The 23,946-nt window shown below is 42.9% G+C and overlaps 4 protein-coding genes across 4 annotated transcripts; 3 read left to right on the top strand and 1 right to left on the bottom strand.

Moving 5' to 3' along the window:
* The first annotated feature begins 430 nt into the window (after positions 1-430).
* LOC120288667 (histone deacetylase 8-like) lies at positions 431-3,673 on the top strand. The gene is given in 4 exon segments (XM_039302730.1): positions 431-752; positions 1,324-1,675; positions 1,677-1,902; positions 3,169-3,673. Coding segments are annotated over 4 exon segments (1,146 nt in total). The 5' UTR covers positions 431-487; the 3' UTR covers positions 3,472-3,673.
* Positions 3,674-5,280: 1,607 nt separating this feature from the next.
* Positions 5,281-8,992, top strand: LOC104421346 (receptor-like kinase TMK3). Its single transcript, XM_010033257.3, is given in 5 exon segments — positions 5,281-7,885; positions 7,887-7,995; positions 7,998-8,027; positions 8,239-8,385; positions 8,388-8,992. Coding segments are annotated over 5 exon segments (2,865 nt in total). The 5' UTR covers positions 5,281-5,665; the 3' UTR covers positions 8,747-8,992.
* Positions 8,993-9,993: 1,001 nt separating this feature from the next.
* Positions 9,994-11,533, top strand: LOC120289023 (pentatricopeptide repeat-containing protein At1g05750, chloroplastic-like). The gene is given in 2 exon segments (XM_039303441.1): positions 9,994-11,270; positions 11,273-11,533. Coding segments are annotated over 2 exon segments (1,479 nt in total). The 5' UTR covers positions 9,994-10,036; the 3' UTR covers positions 11,518-11,533.
* Positions 11,534-19,691: 8,158 nt separating this feature from the next.
* LOC104423442 (polygalacturonase) lies at positions 19,692-22,665 on the bottom strand. Its single transcript, XM_039302770.1, has 9 exons — positions 22,489-22,665; positions 22,190-22,318; positions 21,468-21,635; positions 21,338-21,358; positions 21,024-21,231; positions 20,781-20,862; positions 20,559-20,658; positions 20,028-20,144; positions 19,692-19,913 (listed from the first exon to the last, which is right to left on the bottom strand). Exons 1-9 carry the CDS (start codon positions 22,663-22,665, stop codon positions 19,692-19,694), a joined length of 1,224 nt encoding a protein of 407 aa, XP_039158704.1.
* Between the last annotated feature and the right edge of the window lie 1,281 nt (positions 22,666-23,946).

Below are 23,946 nucleotides of genomic sequence, written 5' to 3'. Positions count from 1 at the left end.
TCTTTTTTTTTTATTTGAATTATTTTTTAATTTTCTTTTTATTTTTTAATTCAAATTAGTTTTCATTTCCTTTTTATTTTCTTTTTCATTTTATTATTTTTATTTTCTTTGTTTCCCCTCTTCTTCTTTCTTGGCTAGTCATCGGTATTGCCGTCGATCTGGCGAGCCTCGATTGATACTCATGCTTTCAAGCCCGGGAACAAAAAATATTTTCCTTACCGAACACGAGAAAAATATTTTCCAAAACAATTTTAGATTTTAGCCGAACATTAGAAAATATTATTTTTTTTCTGAAAAATAACTTTAAAAAATATTTTTGAAAATTGCCTATTTTCCATGAAACGAACTTATAACGAAAACGTCCAGGAAAATTAGAGATTACAGGCAAAAGCATAAGCTGGCAAGAGCTTCCTCCTGCTGAGTTACAGCATCCTTTGAGGATCAGAAGAGGGAAACATCATCGGCTGCTTCGCTATTCAACTCTCGAATGGCTGCTGCTCCTTCTTCTCCTCCGACGAACCGGGTCGACGTGTTCTGGCACGACGGGATGCTGAGCCACGACACCGGTCGGGGCGTGTTCGACACGGGGATCCGACCAGGCTTCTTGGACGTGCTCGAGAAGCACCCGGAGAACCCCGACAGGGTCCGGAACATGGTCTCGATCCTCAAGCGAGGACCCATCTCTCCCTTCATCTCCTGGCACACTGCAACGCCTGCTCTCATCTCTCAGCTCCTCTCTTTTCACTCTCCGGGTACTTTCTATGATTCTCTCTCTTGGTACCATGTTCTGTTCTCTTGTTTGTTCGTTGTTGTGTGAGAAAGCTTGATTGGGTTGGAATACGTATGGAGCGAACAGTGATTCGTTGGATAAAGGCTGCAAGTGATTGTGGGTGAGCTGCGGGGAGAGAGAGATTTTGGTCTTTGCTTTATTTTCTGTAGTGTTGGAGGATTGGAAGTGCAAGATCGGATTTTCTTTTAGTGCTGTAGTTAATTAATTGGTGATGCCCAGTTCAGGTTTGGTGTCCTTTGATGATGAACTGGAAGGTACTTCTTAGTTGTGAAAAAAATGTATTCTTAGGGTCTCTAGATAATTGAATTCCTGGATAGAAAATGGCTCTCTGAATATGTTTAAACACGATGCCGCATGATTAGCAGTGGAAAACATCTGCACTCAGAACTTTTGGCGTGCCAGTTGGAGCTGTTAAAGTTAACTTGTGAGGCTGTCCAAAGTGTTCCTTTTATGACAGCTGCATCGGGTTGGTAATAAGTTGAATGTGGAAAACTATCTCAAGTCGGATGTGATTTTCATCTTTGACCTTCCAGAATACATAAATGAACTAGTGGAAGCTGATAAAAACGGAGGGAAAGTTCTTTGCTCTGGAACTTTCTTGAACCCAGGGTCATGGGATGCCGCGCTTCTTGCTGCTGGTAACACACTTTCTGCTATGAAGTACGTACTTGATGGTAAGGGGAAGATTGCATATGCACTAGTGAGGCCACCTGGTCACCATGCTCAGCCTTCTCAAGCCGATGGATATTGCTTCCTAAACAATGCCGGTCTAGCAGTTCGATTGGCATTGGACTCTGGGTGCAAAAGGGTTGTCGTTGTTGATATAGATGTGCACTATGGAAATGGAACAGCGGAGGGATTTTACCAATCCAGTGACGTTCTTACCATCTCTTCACATGAATCACGGGTCCTGGGGTCCATCTCATCCACAAAGTGGATCTGTCGATGAGCTTGGTGAGGATGAAGGATACGGGTATAATATGAACATTCCGTTGCCAAATGGAACCGGAGACAGGGGATACGAGTATGCTGTGACTGAGCTGGTTGTGCCAGCTGTGGAGAGTTTCAAACCTGAAATGGTTGTTCTTGTTGTTGGCCAAGACTCTAGCGCGGTAAGTAGATCCTCTTTATTTCCCCTCCCGTTATATCCAGGTACACTTTCTCCTGTAATTGATGTAAAACTGAACTTGCTAAGCTGGTGTATGCTACTCTATTAGTGCATAGAAATATACTGTTGGGAGTCACAGAACTACTAAACAAGTCAGTTACATGTTAGTTGAATGTTCGATTAACTTTTAATATGAGCTATGCATTTGACAGAGTGGCACTTTATGAGAATCTTTCCTCCTTTTATCTAGATCAGTTTTTTTTGTGGCTGAAGAATCTCTTTCTATTTGCTCAAGAAAGCTAGATGATTCTCCAAAACGGAAAGTGTGGGATTTTTGCTTCTGGGGCAGCTGCTGTGGGTTGTGCCTTGGTTAAAGGAGAGAATTACTTCATTCTAGCAACTACCATTTTCTATAGTAATCTCATAGTATTGTTAATCTTGTAAGATGGCTGAGATATATTTCTAGTAAGGATTAAAGCTTGTTATTACCAGAAAGATGAAGGCTTGGAAATACTTATGACATTACTAAGAAAGCCCTGAGAAGCTGTCTCTGAAGAAAATTAGCCTTAATTGGAGCACGACCTAAAGTGGAACTACGATTGTTATTGTAAAAGGGCCATGTGAGCGTGGGATTTGGGATATGGTGTAATTGTACAAGCTGTTACTCAGGAGAATGGCACCTTAATCAGTTCAAAGCAACATCTTCCTGAAGTGGAGACCATTTCTCAGATGAGGATGAGCTTTTTCTCTTTCAAGCCAAAATGCTTGTATAACGTGATGAGAGCTTAGGGCGTGTTTAGAACTGCGAAATGAGCACCTTCTGATTTTCATGAAAACTGTTGCAGTCCGCATAAGTTACTAGTGGAAGCACAATAAGGCAATCAAACTTTATAGCATCCTTAGATCCATCAATGCAAGCTACATCATCCAGAAAACTATGGATGTGTTGGTGCATAAAATTGCCAAACTTGGTGACATTTTTGTTCGTGATTGTTAAAGCTCATTGTTCACCCCATCTTTTCACTACACCCATAATCCACAAATTGTGAACGTCCAAAAATGAGTAGGATATGCATATTGGAGAGTTCATCCCTCTGACCCAAAGTTGAAAATACAGAATCTTATCTTGATTAAGTTTTATGTGGATAGCTACCTGAACTGAGATATTTGGCTTTAGATCCAAAAGGACTTTTATCTTCACAATAATCTTTTACGTGTCTCTGTTTTACCAGAATGTCTTACATGGTGATTATTGTCTTTGCCACTGTAGTTCGATCCAAATGGAAGGCAGTGCTTGACAATGGATGGATATCGGGCGATTGGTCGAACAATTCGTGGCCTCGCGGATAGGCACAGTGGAGGCCGCATTCTCATTGTCCAAGAAGGTGGATATCATGTTACCTACTCAGCTTATTGCCTTCATGCCACGGTGGAAGGCATTCTTGATCTTCCAGATCCATTATTAGCTGATCCAATTGCTTATTACCCAGAAGATGAGGCTTTTCCTGTGAAGGTGGTCGACTCAATCAAAAGGTACCTTGTAGATAAGGTACCTTTTCTCAAGGAACATTGATACAGAGATGTTGCGATATAACTTTGCTTTATTGGCACGGTGTCCCCAAATCTAGTTTGAATATTTTGTTTTTTTAGGACTTCATCTGAGATAGAAGTAGAAGCTAATATGAAGAAAGTAGTGATTTCTATATTTTATTTTTTGGGTGAGAATTTTTGAATCTACGTTGTCAGAATGTTATAGCATTCCAGGACCTTAATAATTTAGTGGCACTTTTTCTTTTAACAATGGAATGAATCAACAAGAGTATTTCAATTCTTTGTTTGGTTGTGATGCAATAAAGAAATGATGCGGGGAAGGAAGGGAATAATCGACGAAAAATACAAAAGTGTGAGGATGAATTATTTAATTGAGAAAGTTGAAGAAAAACATTGTAACTTCAACCTTCCGGCAAAAACATTGTTGGATCAATGTCTTCCCGTACTGTCACTCGTTTTTGGCCTATCTAGATTGTAGTGAAAATGGTGAAATGACATAAGATCTTGGAAATTAATGAACGAATGCATTTGTTGGTTTTGTTATTTTTGCTCAGCTCTATGGTACTTCATTTTTCAAACATGGCACAAGGTATCTTCTTGATCTTTTGTTAATTTCGGAATAGATAAGATTGCTAGAGGCGTTTTAATGTGAATCTTGCTGTTGCTGTTAACACCATGCATACGCAAGTTGCCACTTCAATCTCTCTCTCTCTCTCTCTCTCTCTCTCTCGCCTTTTTAGTCCAGAACGTGATGTTACCGCCACATGTTTTCGTTCCCACCCTGTTTTACTTTTTGGAGGTTGCTATCGGAAGGTTAACGGAAGTGAATGCTGACTGTACCTTTTCTCAAAGACTAGGAAAGATGAACCACACAAAACGGAACCTTAGGTTGAGGTTGGTTTGGTGGGTCCCAGATACATGGCATTTGGAGTTAAATCAGTGGCTGGTGTTCTGTTCCTATAGTCCAAACTTCTTAAATTTGAAAACTGAAGGGGACATCACAACTGCACATAAAAGGACAATAATTCATCATGCGTTCTAGATTATCTTTCATCATCGGTCACCACATACAGGAAGCCAATGCGAGATCTCTTAAATGAGTCCACATGCGAGTGTCCATACATAGGTTTACACACAGGAATCGATGATTAACGTGTAGTTCTAAGGTTTGTGCCGACTTTCTTAGCCCGTGACATGGATAAAACAAGCCTGGGAATTCATCGGATTTGCGCTTGCCTTCAACTACGTATCGATTGGACAGGAAAAGATCAGCCTGTTCACAAAGAACATTGGTTGATAGCGAGGAAATGACTCGGTTTTTCTGGATTTGATGCAAGATGCAAGGTTCCATGTAGCCAACAGTGCCATTGAAAAGAAAAGAAAAGAAGAAGATGATGATATTCTGGTGGGAATGGTACGGGAATGTGGAATGTGCTCGATGGACTGAGCTTTGTAAAGACGGAACCTTTTAAGTAATTTGCTCGCAAAAAAACATGGAATTTTCCTCGCGTTACGCATCACCCGCCACCGAAATCAGCGGGGAAAGCCGAACTTCCCTTAATTAGCCGACATCATGGCTGCTCGTGTGGGGACCCCTGGAGAAAAATTGAATGATTTCGTGCCAAGTTTTGATTTTTCTAAAGCGTAACCACCACCCACCGGGCCACCATGGCTCTGCCGTCAAAGAGGAACACGGGCTCTCTCATGCTTCCAAACCATACGATTGCTTCACCATCATCACTGTCGGTCACAGGTCTGCTAATGAAAGCTTTACGTGAAAAAAGTTGGTAATACTTCCATGTGAAAAAGTAATAATTCGAAAGCAGAGGGAGAGAGAGAGAGAGTCAGTCATGGGGGACTGTTCCCCTTAACTTGGGGGAGTCAGGTGTCAAGAAATGAATATTGTCTACCAAAGCATAAAGATTGATCTTGAGAGACTGTCTTTTACTCAGCTTGGGAACCCCATTTCTTTTATTTTTGGCTCTGCTCTGGTCTCTTTTACTATAGTCAGATTCTTGGACAATTTCGCAAGAAAATTGTCCCCTTTCGGTTACATAGGGTGCTTCCTCGGCTGCGGAGCTTCTTCCTCGTATTCTTCCTTCTGCCCTGTTTTCTTTTCCTTCTGGGGGGCTGTCTTAGCCCATCCGTGCTTTTGAAGTCGCATTGCGGTTTATGTTGTCTCTGTTTGGAATCTTGATGGTTTCGTATAGCCGGTGATGATGGTTGATATCAGGAGAAACCTGTGCATTGCCTTGCATTTGAGCCTGATTACAGTCGCTTGTGGTGTCACTGACCCTAATGACGTCAAAGTTCTCAATGATTTCAGAGATGGGTTGGAGAATCCAGAGCTCCTTGAGTGGCCAATTGATGGGGACGACCCTTGTGGCCCTCCCAAATGGCCCTATGTCTACTGTTCTGGGGAAAGGGTCACCCAAATACAGGCCAAAGGATTGGGTCTGTCGGGCGAATTGCCTCCAAGTTTTAATCAGCTCTCGAAGCTCTCCAACTTAGGCCTCCAGAGGAACAATCTGTCTGGGGCATTGCCCAGTTTTAGCGGATTGACGGAGCTGCAGTATGCTTATTTGGATTACAACGGCTTCGAGGCGATCCCTGCAGATTTTTTTGATGGCCTCACCAGTTTGCAGGTGTTGGCCTTGGATTACAACCCCTTGAATGAGAGCTCTGGATGGTCTGTGCCGGTTGAATTGGCGAATTCTGTTCAGTTGACGAATCTCTCCCTGATGAATTGCAACTTGGTCGGCCCCATGCCGGAGTTTTTAGGGGCAATGCCATCCCTAACAGCGCTGAAGCTTTCGTATAATAGTCTGTCCGGTGAGCTTCCGGGGAGTTTCAATCAATCTATGCTGCAGATTTTGTGGTTGAACGACCAAAATGGCGGTGGCATTGGCGGTAAAATAGATGCGATTGCTTCAATGGCGTCGCTAACGCAGTTGTGGCTTCACGGAAACCAGTTCACCGGCACGATTCCGGAGAACATTGGAGCTCTGACTTTTCTGACGGACCTTAATCTCAACAGGAACAAACTTGTTGGTCTAATTCCCGAAAGCTTGGCCAATATGGAGCTCGAGAAACTTGACTTGAACAACAATCTGTTCATGGGTCCGATCCCAAAATTTAAGGTACGCAATGTTACTTATGATTCCAATTTCTTTTGTCGACCTGAATCTGGGATGCAATGTGCCCCTGAAGTTAATGCACTCTTAGATTTTCTCGGCGGTGTCGGTTATCCTGAGAACCTTGTTACTCAGTGGTCTGGGAATAGTCCATGTGAAGGGCCTTGGTTCGGATTGACTTGCAATTCAAAGTCGAAAACGTCCATTTTAAATTTTCCAAGGCGTAACCTCAACGGCACTCTGAGTGCTTCCCTTGCATCCTTAGATTCGTTGCTCGAAATTAGGCTCGGAGACAACAACATACATGGCAGAGTCCCTGAAAACTATACTGAGTTGAAGTCTTTGAGGTTGTTGGACTTGAGCGGGAACAATCTTGATCCACCATTGCCCGTGTTCCGCAATAGCGTGAAGATCATCATTGATCGAAACCCTCTCCTTGTCCGCAATAAGACCACGCCCACTGTGTCGCCACCTCCCAGTAGCAGCCCATTGCCAGAAAACACTCCACCTCCACCGAAACCTGAGATCTCACCTTCCACAATTGCTGGGTCGAACTCTAGTCAAGCTCAACCTCGACCCAAAGGAGCCAAAAGATTCAGAATGCTTTTGTTGTTTTCCACTCTAATCCTCACGTTTGTCCTCCTCATGATTATTCTCTACATCTGTTGCCACAAGAAGAGGAAAGATGTATCCGAGGCTCCGAGTTCCACTGTCATTCATCCTAGAGACATGTCCGGTTCAGAGAATAAAGTCAAGATTAAATTTTCTAACAATACCAAGACAAGCTTGTTCTCTCATTCCGGGACGAGCTCCTTGAGCTCACTCAGTAACGGAACAGAAAAATCGCATTCAATCGAGGTTGGAAATCTCGGCATATCTGTCCAAGACCTACGCAAGGTGACGAAGAATTTTGCACCTGAAAACGAACTTGGAAAAGGTGGCTTTGGGACGGTTTATAAGGGAGAGCTATGTGATGGGACCGAAATTGCTGTCAAGAGGATGGAGTCTAATCTAATCTGCAGTAAAGCATTGGATGAGTTCCGATCTGAGATCTCGGTGCTAACCAAAGTCCGGCACCGGCATTTGGTGTCTCTTTTGGGTAACTCCGTCGAAGGAAGCGAGAGGCTTCTGGTGTACGAGTACATGCCACAGGGAGCTCTTAGTCGGCATCTCTTTCACTGGAAGACGAACCAATTAGAGCCTCTTACATGGAGGAAGAGATTTACAATCGCTTTGGATGTGGCCCGAGGGATAGAGTATCTGCACAGCCTGGCCCAACACACGTTCATACACAGAGATCTGGAAGTCTTCGAATATTCTTCTAGGCGATGACTTCCGAGCAAAGGTCTCGGATTTTGGATTGGTTAAACTCGCTCCCGATGGAGAGAGGTCTTTTGCTACACAGCTTGCTGGGACTTTGGTTATCTCGCACCTGAATATGCTGGTAGGGAACTGTAGCTTGAATCTTTCATTTTTGTTTACATGGCCTCAGAGAAATGCGTTCACTTGAATTAATGTCAAATCATTTCATGGCAATCTCGGCTACAAAGTCAATCATTTTGATTGATGTAAAATCATCTCATGATTGCTTTCACAGCTAAATGGGTACACGCTGTTTACGACTGTGCTTACTCTTAATTTCTTTTTGGTTTCAGTCATGGGAAAGATCACGACGAAAGTCGATGTCTACAGCTACGGTGTGGTCCTAATGGAGCTTCTGACCGGACTTACAGCACTTGATGAGCAGCGCTCTGAGGAAAGCAGGTATCTGGCAGAGTGGTTCTGGCGAATTAGATCAAGCAAAAGAAGTTCGTAGCAGCCCTTGACCCAGCAGCCAAGGAAACCAAAGAAGCTCTTGAGAGCATCTTCATAGTGGCCGAACTTGCTGGACATTGCACTGCTAGAGAGCCTCACCATCGGCCCGACATGAGCCATGTGGTCAACGTGCTAGTCCCGCTAGTCGACCAGTGGAAGCCAATGACCGACGAGTTGGAAGACACTTCAGGAATCGATTACAATGTGCCGCTTCCTGAGTTGTTAAAGGTGTGGCAAGAAGCGGAAAGCAAAGGGTCGAGCATGGGAACTCTAGGGGACAGCTCGGGGAGCATCCCCGCTAAGCCTGCTGGATTTGCTGAGTCCTTCACTTCGGCTGATGGCCGATGAACGAGGTGTTTTGATTACTGTAATTAATGAACTCTCTATCTGTTCTCTTACTATACACGGTCTTGGTTACCAGCTGCTCACAGTTAATTTTCGTCTTCTGAGAATGATTCCTTGCGGTCGCATCAATTCAATTAGTTACGAATATGTTTTTTTGAAGTCGTTAATGTGTCAGAGTTATGCCATTAAGCCTCATCTGTTGCAGTATCTGTACTTGGTGAGAGGTCTGAAAAACTGGCAGTCGTTCAATGTTTCTCTCCATGGTTCTTCGCTGCATTCGCATTCGCGCTGTGATCTCCCCGTCCCATCAGTCTTTCCAAGTTCTATAGTTCGACGCTGACCCTCGAACCACTTGTTCATCCGTGAACATGGCATGATTCTGTCTGAATATATATCGGCATTGGGAAAATGTTGAATGATGTTGAATGAGATTCTTGCGTTCATTCATCCTACTTGTAGATAAGGGGGACTAGGAGGCATATGCTTCATTTTACTGGTAGTTACTTCCTTTGTTCAGGTGAATGGGAAGAAGAAATTGCTCTTTGCAAATGAGATGACAGATCGTAAACAAGAAGACGATTCCTTTGATGTTAAATTCTGGATTCATTTTCTATTCGTCATTGTTTTTTTCCTGCTACCATATGATTTTTTCGAGGGACAAAAATATCATATCCTTGACTAGAAACTTTTATTAGTCAAAAAAAAGAAAAGGAATTAAATGAATAAAATCCAAATCCTATTGAGTACTTCACTACAAAATAGACTTTTGATGACGCAACGATTAAGCAATTGAGATGATGTAAGTAATTACTGGTTTGTACACAAATAATGTAAAGTTTTCTCTTTTGCAAATTTTACATAATATTTATAGAGATTAGCTTTGTGTAAGCAAAATTTTACGTGAAATGCTGTGAGCGATGAAAATATGCTTTCCACTATCAATACATATGAGTATAGCTAATTTAAACTGTCCATATCATCTAAAACTAAAGTAAATGCAAAAAAAAAAAATACATTTCATTATAAGAAATTACGAATAATCTATAAAGAAACTAATCATAGTTCCTAGTGTATATTAATTTCATTAAACGAATAAAATTTTGTCTGTATGTATCTTAACTTGATTTAATTTTTTTACAATCAATCATACAAAAATCCGAAAAAAGATAAAAGGAAGGGAAAAAAAAGAAATTGAAAGACGAGATATATACATGTCCTTCCCAAGGAGACGAAGAACACTGCCGGAAACCAGCAACGCCCTCTCTTTTCTTCCAACTGTAATTTGAACTTAGCATGAGCCTTCCCGCCTTCCCCACCGTCGCCGCTCCCACCAAACTCCATCAACCACCGCAGCCTCCGGAGCCGACGCCGGCCTCCGCGCGGCACAGCCTCTCCTTCGTCAAGCCCTCTCGATCCCCCGACCCCACCGTCTTATGGACTTGTTCCATCGCTCGCTGCGCTCGAAACGGCCGACTAGCCGAAGCAGTCGGAGTCTTCTCGGAAATGATGCGGTCCGGGGTGGAGCCCAACCACGTCACCATCGTCACGCTTCTCTCGGGTTGCGCTGGTTTCCCGTCCGGAAGCGAGCCCCTTGGAGCTTCGCTTCATGGGTATGCTTGGAAGTTGGGATTGGTCGCGGAAAACGTGATGGTGGCCACGGCTGTGCTTAACATGTACGCGAAGCTGGACCGCGTGGAGTTGGCCAGGATGGTTTTCGATGGGATGGGGGTGAGGAATTCGGTTACTTGGAATACGATGATCGATGGTTATGTGAAGAAAGGTCGAATGCCGGAGGCGTTAGACCTGTTCGACGAAATGCCCCACAGAGATGCAGTAACGTGGACTGTGTTGATTAATGGGTTTATCAAGACTGGTCATTTCGACAAAGCCTTGGAGTTGTTTCGCGAGATGCAACTGTCTGGGGTGCGGCCTGATTTCGTCACGGTCATAGGTGCAATATCTGCGTGCGCCAACTTGGCGACGCTTGGTTTGGGCTTGTGGATACATAGGTTTGTCATGAAGCAAGACTTCAAGGACAATGTGAGGGTATGCAACTCCTTAATGGACATGTATTCCCGGTGCGGGTGTATTCAGTATGCTCACCTGATATTTGAGAAAATGCCAAAGAGAACTCTCGTCTCGTGGAACACTATAATTGCAGGGTTTGCAGCCAATGGGCATGCTGAGATGGCTCTGGAGTTATTCAACCGGATGCAGGTGGAAGGATTCAAGCCAGACGGAGTTAGTTTTACCGGAGCAATCACTGCCTGTAGTCATGCTGGTTTAGTTGATGATGGACTCCGGTACTTTCATATCATGAAGAATGTTCACAGGATTGAACCGAGAATTGAGCACTACGGTTGCTTGGTGGATCTCTATAGTCGTGCAGGCAGGTTGGAGGATGCACTAAATGTCATAGAAAACATGCCTATGAAACCAAACGACGTCGTGTTGGGATCTTTGTTGGGTGCTTGCAGGACTCGTGAGGATGTCAAGTTAGCTGAAAGGTTGGCAAAGTATGTAGTTGATCCGGACCCGATTCCGACTCGAATTATGTGCTCCTTGCAAATATATATGCCGCAGATAGAAGCTGGGATGGTGCGAATAAGATCAGGAGGAAAATGAAGACGCTTGGTATCCAAAAGACACCAGGATTTAGCTCGATTGAGATAGGTTGTAATAATCATGAATTTGTGGCCGGTGATAAATCGCATCCTGAGGCAGAGTGCATATACAGAGTGCTAGATCTTTTGTCATCTGAAATGAAAGTATAGTATGCACTTCCAATCATCGCAAATGAATTATATGAGAACGATTGATCATTATTCTTTATGCTCTGTTGCAGACCATATTTATATCTTCAATAGTCATACAAAGTCTCGAAATTATCCAAATCAATAGAGTTGTGTTCTCCCCCTCAATTTCCTTTTTAAGTATTTGCTCCAAAAAAAAAAAAACTAGAATTTAAGTAATGGATATGTGAAAACATCTATATGTACCTGCGAGGGACAAGTAAATAACTGTCCTTTACAGTTTCTTCATTTGATAACATTGGCTACTTAAGCTTTGTACCCTAAAAGGACGGTGGCATATTTGTTGGAACTTCATAAATGAATCCTAGCTTGGAGGACAAGTCTCAGTTTGCACTCGAGTTTCACTCATCAAGTCGAGATTTTCAATCAGAAACAAGTACCAATTAGCCTTTTTTTTTTTTAATCAAAAAGTAAACCAAAAGTAAAGGTCAATTTTTACTTGGAAAAATTATCTGTCGATCCTCTGTTTGAAATGAGTGCTTTCACTCGGTCGTACAGCCTATCACTATCTACATCACCATTAATGTCACATCTCTCTCCTTATCTTCTCTCTGTACCAGCTCAAGGTTAGTTATTGCAGTTCTCACACAGTAACGTCAGCCTTTTCCCTGATCACACTAAAAGGGTTAAACTCCGAAATATAGACCACGTACTCGTCTGCCAACAATTCAACAAAATTCTGAACTAACATTAGCACATGTTCATGCTTTCTCGAACAAGGTAAAACAAAGGAACCACAGACAACCCATACCACGCTACTTCTTCTTCATCTTCTCGTCCAAACGGAAAAGTTACCTTACCTACATTATCTCTTTTAGCTATTTGAGGCTACGGCTATATCTAAGTACTAGCTAACAGATACATCAGTACCCCCAAAAAGTACGCTAGTCGAGGAAAGTGCTGCTGCTACAAGGAGCTAGCTAAGGGTTTTTTTCATGGAGTCTGGGGCCTTTGAGGACTGCCCTTGTGGTGGTGCAGTGGATCAGGGCCCGAAGGGACCCCCCTCAACTCTTCATTGGCGATCATGGTTCCTCCATCCCTCTTAAAAGTCCGCAGTATCTGTAAGAGTCCAACACATTACACTCTGCATTTTTACCGACTTGTTCATTCAACAGTAACAGCACTGAACTCGTGAAAGCTCTCACCTTTCTGCTGTCCTTCTTCAGGAAACTCCCAGCCTTTGCACTTACGCACCCATGATGTCCCGTTTCGCAACCTGCATGAACGCTAACGATGAAAAATTGGTTCCCACAAAAACACGCGTACAGAGAGTACTGTTAACTAACCAGATGCTGCTGCTATTAGAAGGAGCACGCAGAGGGTGACTACAACAGCAACTTGGCCAAGCTTAGAACCGGAAGCCATGATCGCCTGAACAGAAAGCCTTTCACAGACGTATCCGGAGGTGAGCGCTTTGTGGTATGGTGGAGACATGCTTCTGCAAAATATATAGAGCAGTCACGGCAAAACTTTGCCCCCAGATGCTCTCAAATGATTGCTCATGCAGCCATTTCTGGAGATATGATTTGAGACTGGCTTAACTCAATAGATATGGAGAGAGAGAGAGAGAGACTGAAGATTGGAGTGTGTTGACGTGCACTGTGCTGTGATGTGGCCACTGTGTCGACGGCGCCGTTTTCGAGTACTGGCCCTTCACGTCACGGCCACGTCACTCCTCAGGGGGTCTCATTGAAGTACAAGCCCGGCAAAGCTGTCAGACCCACCTGGGAATAAATGCTGCGATGACGTCGGCGGTGGCGGGAGGCGGGAGGGGGAGGGGGATGGATGGAATGTGATCGCGGCTCGTTGTCAAATACAGACCGTACGATCCTATGACTTTGCGCTCTACGGTCAACCGGTGATTCGATCCTATTTTTGGAGGGTTGTGTCTTTTGCTGTGACGTCTTTGTGGCGGTTGCCATTTGATTGTCATATTTTTTCTTCTTGTTTTGACAGTGGGAAGAAGCTGACGCCACTGCTGCTGCGGCTGCGGCTGATGGTCTTTGATCTCATTGATTGTAAAAGGATCTTCGGCAGAGCAAGCAACCCTTTTCAGGCACTTGACAAGAAAGGTTTCTTCTGGATTCCTTTTTTAGGGAATCATTGCAGTTGATATTACAAAAAAAAAAAAAAAAAACTTAGTTTTTTACAGTGTCTCAAAATTTGGCTAATTTTGAACACATGGTTGATCTACTTTATTAGAATTAGAGTATATCAAGATAGATCTTATAGCAGAAAAAGTATTTTACATACCAACACGACATGAGCGATCAATTATATTGTTCGCATAACTTTACATGAGTCGATGATATGAAGAGACCCGCCATGTAATCGAAAAACTGAATAATTTTTTTTCTTGCAGCGGGAGGTAAGTTTTTGAGTATATAGGTGGAGGGCTCAAGACAGTTGGAGGATTGTAATGTAATAAATGGCTATTCACAGGACACTTGGGAGCGTGATTGAGTGATGGGATCTTCTTCTGTATGTGCTCATATGGTTGGCTGGAGAAGATGCTGCTGCAGAAAAAGGGCGATTTTCCGGTCTGACTTTGTGATAAGCTCCTTCTTTTCATGATAAGGAGCTCCTTTTTTTATTCTTTTTTACTCCCGTTTTATTTTACTTGTGCACTCTAATTGAGAGCTTCCGATTATCTTTCGTTGGTGCATCTTTGCACACTCGCCTTATTCTTTCGTTTTTCATGTTCAAGTGCTAAACTAAACTAGACTGGGCTATATTGCTGATCAACCCCAATTATGTTAAAAAAAACCCAAATTAGGTTAAGATTAATTTGAATAATCGTACCATTGAATTGTAAATGGTAATCATGTTGAACGGTTCACAGGAATTTACCATAGTACATGACACATCAATTCTATAAAAATGAAAGCTAGTGAACATAGTCTTGTTATCATATTGCTGGAAGGGCTCCAGTTGCAATAGCATTTGGGTATGTATTATTAGATCAGAGGTAGAACCAAATCTTTTCTCCCTTTTTTTTCACTATATACGGGCATATGTTGGCAAGAGTTTTTACATACCAAAACATAGTTTAATCTCACTGTTCCCATTCAACTTCATCCTGTTTAAAGCATCTAATTGTTACATCTCGGACTAATTTTACAGCATGATCTATGGTCATGGGAGAATTAGTCTTCAAGGTTTATTTTACGGAACACCACATCAACATCATACCCTAGAGAGCAATACTCACGTGATGTACAGACGATTTCGTTTTCGACTCATCAAAAGAGAAAGAGCAAACACAGAGAGGCACGTAGATGTAGAGCTAGGGTTTGCATGGGTGCATTTGGCTATGGAGCGCGAGGCTTCTTGGGAGGAAGGGTTCCCATGCTGATGCAGAGGATCAGGGCCCAACGGAAACTCTTTCAGCTTCCATCTCTATTTCTTCAACCTCTTGATACCCTCAAACCCTCCCTTCTCCTCCGCTGCACCCCTCACCAGCACCTGCAACAGAGAAAATGGAGAAAAAGAAGCAGACAAAAGCAAAAGTCTCAGCCTCCCTCTCTCTCTCCATGGAAAGCACCCTATTTCTTCCTACTACGTATAAAAGATGAACCTTTCGATGTCGTGTCGCCGAACAAGCAGCCCCCGCGTAGAAACACTCATTGACGTCATTGGATACGGTGCAATCTGACAATTCAAAAAACGAAGGAGAAAAGGAAAGAAGAAAAATTCCCGAAGATCCAAGGCACCATTCTCGTTTGAAGCCCTGTAACTGTTAACTGCTTGGGCACACGGTGGAGAGCAGATGGAGGTGGTTTTGGCTGGAGGGTCGATAGGGAGATGGACGGAAAGGGTCGCCATTTAATAGAGAGACGAAGACGACGATCTAAAGAATAAGCATCATTGCATGTGCAGCCGTTTCTCATTTCTTATGCGATAGTGGTAGGCTCTCTCCATCGATTCTGTCAGCTCTGCCGATGGCGCTGTGTTCAGCGGGACTGACAGGCACACTCCCATTCCAATGCTGTCGTCAGTTTGCATATAAAATGCATTACTCATCACACATTGTTCGAGCTCGCATGGTATTTCCGAGCATTCCTTTTCTCGACGAACGCTCTCTTTGCGCGAGACTACATGAAGCACTCGTTTCTTCGCCTCCGAGTCATGTGCATAAGGGCTTCGTGATGGCATATTTAGGTCCCTGAATGATCGCCTAAAATTGTATGTTCTTTTTCTTTTTTTTTTCGTTTAGTCGAGATTTGCACTTCGAATTAGTTCCAATACAACCCACATTGATCAAACGCGACTTTCTACGATATAATGGAAAGAGCTGATGATTAAAATGCGTCATTTCATCCGCATCTGTTGATCAATTAAAACCTTGCTTATCTCCTCGTGGGATGAGAGAGAGAGAGAGAGAGAGAGAGAGAGAGAGAGTTTTGCGTTTGCAGGTTTGACATTGACATCGAGGGAATCAGCCTTGTAGATGTATCCATATCAGAAATGCATTATGGTGTTGTTCATATAATTCATCAAATAAGACACCGGTCAAAATTTAGATACGTAACATAATATAAAACTACAAAAATTCGACAATTAAGAAAATTCAAATTTGTATAATGCACCAGTTCTGGAGGCCTCCTCCCACCCCCGGCCCCCACCACCACCACCACCACTACCACTGACGGCGGAGTAGGTGGTGGCGGTAGACTGAATGGTATGGGTGGGAGGAGGCTTTCAGGGTCCCGTCAAAGACGCTGGCTTGCAAGTGAAACCGAGATTGCAGAAACGACAGAAATAACCTAAAAGAGAACAGTTTGGTGTAGAGATAAATGCAGTTCGAAAGCAGGAACATGCTGCCGGACCAAGATAATCATCCGACCCGCCTACACCGCACGATACCAGCGCGTCCCGTAACCTCGTGTTTGTAGCAGACACGCAGACTACAGAGCAGCTTCTCCCGATTATATGCAGGCTAGCACAATGATCCCACGCCTCCAGTTTTTTTATTTTTTTTATTTTTCCAACTACGACTCGTTATACTGAAAGAATCGTGTTGTTTCGGACATTATGGACCAAAAACAAGTTGGATGATTATGCAGAATAGGAGACGCTCCTCGAAAGTATAGAAACCAACGAAAACTCAGGCACTGCCGAAGGTAATTTCCTAGCTTTAAAGACATGTTTGCTTCTCCTGCGTAACAGCGAAATCATCACAGATAAACGAACTGAATTTGCCTAACGAGGCGCTTTCTTCTTCCCTGCAATAGCGACGCGCTTGCCCTTCAGTGTCCGGCAAATGTCCAAGGTTCGCGCTTCTCCTCTGCAAGGCAAGCCCCCTTGATGTGCTTCGAGCCCTCTGCAGCACTGGATTTCCTTCTGTCTCCATGGCGACCGCATTGAACCGCCCTCTGCATCACCAAAACACGAACAAGGGGACGCTAAGAAGGATGACCTTGGGAGGCCTAAGAGAATGATGCAAAAGGGAGGGCGGGAAGGCAGAGGCGACGCGTTGGGGACTCCCCGCTTCCTCCTTCGATCCCTTCAAGCTCCCTAGAAGCCGACCCCCATCCCCTATCGCCGACATCCCCATCCTTGAATGCCTCTTCCCAGGCTCCACCGGTGGGAGTGGGATTTCAGAGAGGGCGAGGCGGTGATGGGAGGTGGGGGTGGGGGAAGAGGGCTTTGCGGTGGAGGTGTGGGCTTTCCAGGGAGGGAGGGCGTGAAGCAGGAAAGTTATAAGCAAGAGAGACGTGTAGGTGGTGAAAGTAATGGAGGTTGATGGTGCGGCTGGAATCTGGTTGGTGAAGCATTAACTGCCATTATTGAGAGAGAGAGAGAGAGAGAGAGAGAGCGGGCGGGGGAGGTGTTGGTTTCGTGCGGCTTGATGGAGAAGAAGACGTAGCAATCAATGAAGAGGGAGAGAGAGAGAGAGACAACGTTGAAAGAGAGCTCGAGAGGAGAGAGGAGGCGCTTCTTCGTGCAAGGACGCAGAGAAGGACGTAGCACATTGATGGAGAGAGGGGATGGCAAAAAGTTCGACTCAAAACAAAGGTAGGGGCCCGGCCGACGAGCAGAGCCACGTGCCGCTTCATGATTGGCTTGGCGAGGGGTGGCCTGGCGTGGCCGGGCCCCGCCTAATATTTTCCCGTCGATGGAGCGAGAGATGACGAGCCTTCCTCGTTTCCGATATGATACGCTCAATTCCCAAATGAAATTATTCGTTCCATATAAGCAGCAGGGAAATAGAGAGGCATTTAAAAGGCCTAAGAACTGAAAAAAAAAAAAATCAAACTTATATCCACGACTCGTCACTAATGCTCCAAAGGCACAAAGCTCACGTCGGCGAGCAAGATAACTTGATCGCAGTTGACAATGCAGAGTCGCCGGGCCATGCAACAAGCTGTTGTTTCACGGTTGATTTTGACTAGTGCGGTTTGCTAGAGACTCCTGTCAACAAGGATGCTGAGAAACCACAGATTAATTTGGCAAGCAGCCACAATGTGCTAGCGGGTGACAGCCTTGTTTGAGAATAACGGTGCTTTTATCAGCTTAATGCTGATATATTTGTGTACAGGATACATATCTTGCTGTACTTACCCATCTTCTCATTACGTTTCTCTTGGAAAACCATTGCTTTCGATTGCTAATTCTCCGGATATGTATTTACAGTAACTTCGACTGTGTTTGGCTATTATATTTCAACTGCATGAAAAGGATGTTTTGTTAGCTCTGCTGTTTATGCGAATTAGCAAATTAGCTTCGGGTGAAGGGTAGAAAAAAATTTAAGGGTATGACATAGGACAATCCTAGAGATTAGTCGAGATGTAGAGGTGTAATAGGCTAGGAAAATCTTATTACCATAAAGTCACGTGGAATAGGACCAGGAAATTATGTGGAATCGACTGTGTTCAATAGCACTGATTGACCCTCGGGAGAACTTCACGAGGGTTGATTCTTACTCAGATGGCAGAGAGACCATCAGAGTATTTAAGCTATCCAAGACCAATTAGACAAGCCTGAATTGGAATCCTCAATAGAATTCCGGAAGAGTGAGCAACCTAACAATCTGACCTGGCTATCAACTGGGGACGACCCAAGCAAGTTCATGTTCAAATGAATGTGTGCTCCACAGTGGAAGCTCGATGATACGCTCAAAAGAATGGATTACATGTATATGAGGTTAGTAGACTGTCAAAATGGATCGTTGATCCATTTCTTTACCCATATGGATGTTAAATAGGTCATAAGTTATATTAAGTATATGAATCATAAATAGGTTTAAATATAATATGAGTGTTAAATAAGTTATAAATGGATTACAAGTGGGTCATAAATGGATTTATAACTTATTTAGACCCAATCCTATTCTCTATTCATTCTTTATCACCTTACTCGATTTTATGCTTGCTCACTCCGGACACTCATCTCAATTTGGACATGATTTTTCATAGATTTGATTAAATATAGAAGTGCTTTAACAAGAGGGATCTGGTCGAGTATGAGTTGGGTATGGGTCGGGTTGGGTCGGGTATATGTTATTGAATTTATACTATATGAAATTAGGTCAAAACGAATTGAATGAGTTTATTTGGGTCGATCCATTTTCAACCCAACCCACTTATTAGCCAAGTCTGGTTAGTATGTATCAACTATTTACAAGCAGCTTTGACGAAGTGCCTTGTCCAATGTCTACCTTCTGAATTCGACGAGCACTCGTTATTGGAGAAAACACTGCCATATAGGGTGTTAAGTCATGTCTGAAGCTGTCATGTACCTTAGAAAATGACAATTTTCTCCAAAAAGGCTCGGTGTTTTGATGGAATGAACCTAGAAATTAAAAACCATGCCTTAACTGTGTAAACTAAAGGAAGTCCTGCCGGTGCTGTTAATGTGTCATCGTCTGAGAGTAGTAGGCCTTTGTTATTGAGGGCCTTAATATAACTGCACCTCTGGATATAGAATCGATTCGTGCTCTAATTATGTGGGAAGCGCTCCTCTTTCTTCGGGGTAAGAGAGCTTCATATTTTGGAGGAAATTCCCAAAAAGGTTGCATGAAAAACGTTTTTATTTAATGTAAAGTTCACTGCCATTCTAATTGATAAAACACTCATTCACAGGGCCAAATTATGTAAAGGTCGACAAAAGATAGCAGTCCCTTCCCTTTGTCCTTAGTCACAGCGAGGGGAGACTATTCCAGTTTGGGTAGGTCTAACATATAAGCAAGAAGCTTCAGTGCTCTTAACTGAAGATTCGCTTCGGAGGTTGATGTCCTGCAAGAAAATATCTTCACATGGATGGTTCCTGCTGCAGTCGAATTTTATGGCCTCTTCTGAAGCGCTGGTTCCTCTGATATTCGTGTAAGTCACGTTCCTTACTTGAACTGCTGCGGCCTACCATTCCACCAGATAGCGATCAAGTGATTAGTCAATCATGGTAGTGAGTACCAGCTGATCATGACCAGTCGAGTGAGATAGAAGAAGATAGGCGCACAGGCGTTCTATTACCTGCGGAGGACACGGTTTCTCTTGATCACAATAGTTCTGATCTATGATTATGGGATTGGTCACGTTGTCCATTGCAAGGTTCTCAAATCTGATGTTACTCGCATACCCTGATCCTCCCTGGATGGAGATGGGTCAAGATTGAGATTATGCCCCTCATAAACTTTCTAAACCCTTTGAAGTCAGGATAGATATGTTAAAGTCATCCATGCCACCAAGGAAGTTGATATATTTGTTCTAAGCGCAAGTCAAGATTTTTATTAACAAAAACTTGTTAGCTCACACCAAGTCAAAGAGCAATTCCGTTGTGCCCTCGACTTGAAACAAGTGATCCCTTTCTCCTCTCTCCTCTTACGGTTTGCAATCAAAAGGAGAATTTAAATATATCCTAGAAGTGTTTTAATCTTCTATGAAACCATCTAATAGTTCAAAACCTGCAGCCAGTGGAAGCACGCAAGGAAAAAAGTGCACGACCGAGCATGTCAATATCCTGGCCGAAAAAGTAAAAATGATAATTTATTGCCCTAATCCCACCTGCCAAGTCTTTATTCTCACACCATTCGTGGTTCCTGAAAGTCTTGAATTATTTATTACGACATTTGAAACATAGTCAGCTGACATGTGGGCTCCCAAGCTTCAATGCTGTATATAAATAGATAAGCTATGAGCTTTGAGTACATCATAGTAGGAGGAGCAGTTAACAGGTGTGGAATATATATTTTGCGTATTTTAGTTGGAAGGACAGTAATAGGAAACCTGATGCCATGGCCTGGTCCACAGGCTATATCTGTAGCTTGAACATTACTCGACCCACTTACTATAGAAATGCAATCATCCCCTGAAAACAAGAACATTAGGAATATGATTACCACATAATGTTTAGTTTACCCGGACATGATGATATGTGGAAGTGAGGATATGTTCGCATTTTTTCGGTAGAGAAATATTGGAGCCAGAGCCAGAATTTGTGCATGCCGAATTGGTGTCCGTCTGTTATACCCGTCCCAATGGCACAATGATCGATGGTGATATTTTGAGTATCCGTGACGTGAATTCCATCAGTATTTGGGCTTTCCTTAGGAGCAGTTATCTGCAGATTCACTGCACTCACATTCACGCATTTCTTGAATACAAGATGCATTTGTTGTGCATTTGTAATGGTTAAATCAGCTACCCTCAGATTTTTGCATTCTTGGAATGTCAATGCCTGCAAAGGTAGTTCTTCTTAGGAAATCCATAGGATATGAAACTTCTTCTCCATTCGAATTTAGATTGAGATATGTCTTTGATCATGGGCAGATCGAAGAACTTACTGTTGGTGCATGCTTGCAAGGCTGAATCATAACATTCTAGGAAGAAGAGAGGAATTGCTTGTATTAGTGCATAGTGAATTGTACGTCAATATCCAAACGTAGTGAAAAGGATGCAGCTACAATGACTCACGAGTTTTGGCTTTCTTTTGCAGGATTTTCGCCACCATGTTTCTCCACTGCCATTTATGTAGCCACCGCCTGCTACACTCAATTTTGTCAAGTTTTCAAACTTCAGCCATAATGTCGGATCCTTTTCGTAGGCAGATTGGTCTAAAGAAGCCTCGATTGTTCCATAGATCTGAAGCATGTAAATCGAAACAAAGAAGAAATGTGTTCACTCTTTTTAGTGTAGCAATTATATATTGCATTTGGGTGGAGTGCAACCATAGATGGTTTCAAAACAAAACAACTGACATCAATATTACCTTGGCCAAGGTGCACAAAAAGGTAAGAGGTACAGCCTCACTCTACCAAAAAATTGAACATTCCCGGTCAAATATTGTATTGGCTCCCATGTGGAGATTTCTTACCTCCATCTTTTTGAATTATTAGCTCTATTTGTAATGCCAAAAGATGCCTCTAAACTACTATACTTCATATGCTCTATAATACTTGCCTTTCAAAGAAAAGTAAAGAAAAAAAGAGAAAAAAAAAAGAAGTTCACTCAAGACGAGAAATAAGCATATCCCTTGGATGTATATCCATCAATTGATACCATAACAGCTGGAAGACATTGAGTTCAATACATTTTGTGGTGAACCCAACTCCCTGATTTTTTTCCTCTTCTTATCGTTCATTAATCTATACCTCCATCAATGGCACATCAAGTTGTGCGCATCGCATAAAACTCACCTCTACTGTGAGGTCAGATCCGCAAGGACCTGAGAATGTGATGGGCGTAAGAACATAAGTTTTGTTCTGAGGGACTACTAGAACAGCTCTCTGAGCAGAACAAGCAGCCTCCCAGGCTTTCGTGAATGCCTACATGCATAACCAAAGCACTTGGCTGTTACTACCGCAAGAAGAGCTTTGACATGAATCAGACAGATTGAAGAATGAAGAACAGGAAAAGAAAAGGAAAAAAAAAAAAACAATCTACTTATTCAGTAAGACTTTATTAAGATGAGGGGGTTATTTGTGCTTTTATATACCTCAGTATCATCACTTCCATCTCCTTTAGCACCATAGTCATTTACGTTCACCATCTTAAGTGAAGTTGACGAAGAGGCAGCTCCACTCTGTTTTCGTATGAGCTGTCTCCAGAAGTCAGAGTCATTATAGGAGATTCGATCCCTGCTGGCTGTCCTAACTGAGGAGGGGCGGGCCATTGGGTCGTGTGCATGGTAAAGATTATCGGTATCGAGCAGGTCATGGCTGCTGAAGCAGAACGATGAGGAGGTGATTAAGATGATGGAGATGCAAAATTGGAGCTTCTGCAACTTCATTTTGCTTCTAAGTTACAAGAGCCTAGGGCAAGGCTAGAGAAAGTGTCCAGTATGTAGATAATGGTATGGACTATGGAACGAATGTGTTTGTGCAAGTAAGAACAAAGTCATCCAACATATATATAGGGAAAAATGGAGCTGATGTGCTTGTCAGGAGGGAGGGAGGGAGGGAGAGAGAGAGAGAGAGAGAGAGAGAGAGAGAGAAACATGGGAGTTAAAATCGGAGAACGTAGTTATCAAGCTAATGAGACAGATGAGGGAAGGACTAGAAGCGTGACTCAGAAGAAACAAGAAGCGAAAATGAGCAGGTGGAGCTGACTTTAGGAGTTCAAGCAGTTGAAGTAAATTATAAGCAGTTTTGGTTAGTTATATTTGCTGGTTTACTAAGACGCACAAATTTCATGGTTCTCACGTGTTACGTAAGCCCTGCTTAGACATTCCATGTACACAATAGGGGACCACCCGAAACAACCGCCAAGTGCGCACAATATAAAATATGAGAATAGAGTCGCCCAAGGGCTTTTGTGAGTACAGCTACTTGACTCTCAAAAGTACATGGGAATCAAATTTAGTATGCCGCATTTCTAGGTTTGAACTGGATGCATCGGGTCATGCTCATTACGTACACATATATATTATTACCAATTTTCCATTTTGTCCAACGAAGTACGAAACTTAGTTTTGAGGCCAGTGTGCTAGGTATCATTTGGTAAACAATTTTTTTTTTTTTCATTTCGTGGGATTTAATAAATATAGTAATGGGAATTCGGTGCATAATTACCTGTAGTCTGTGGCTGTGGAAATCTGAGCTGTTGACGTATCTCGTTCAATCTGGTCTTAACGTTTGTGGGTTAATAAAGCTTAAATCTAGGCGCATGCCAAGATGAAACCATGTTTTAGTCATAGTTCCAACGTTTTTTAAACCAACATTCTACAGTGATTATGGTCCACTATGACTATGAGCCCAAAGTTAGAAACACTCAAAAGCATGGGCCAATCAACACTGATTCGTGTGGGTCCAATGCACTGAAGTCAACGAATTACACGAGTCTCAAGTGGGATGCATGCCGTGTTCATGAGAATTCATAGTTGTTCCTTTTTTCATGCCGATAGTTTTGGGAAAAAGAGTTGCAAATGAGTTTGAAATTCTCTACTTCTCTTCTT

Source organism: Eucalyptus grandis, chromosome 10 (assembly GCF_016545825.1).
Source record: "Eucalyptus grandis isolate ANBG69807.140 chromosome 10, ASM1654582v1, whole genome shotgun sequence".
NCBI lineage: Eukaryota > Viridiplantae > Streptophyta > Magnoliopsida > Myrtales > Myrtaceae > Eucalyptus > Eucalyptus grandis.
Note: the sequence above shows the minus strand (reverse complement) of the source record. Positions and strands in the feature narration are given on the sequence as shown.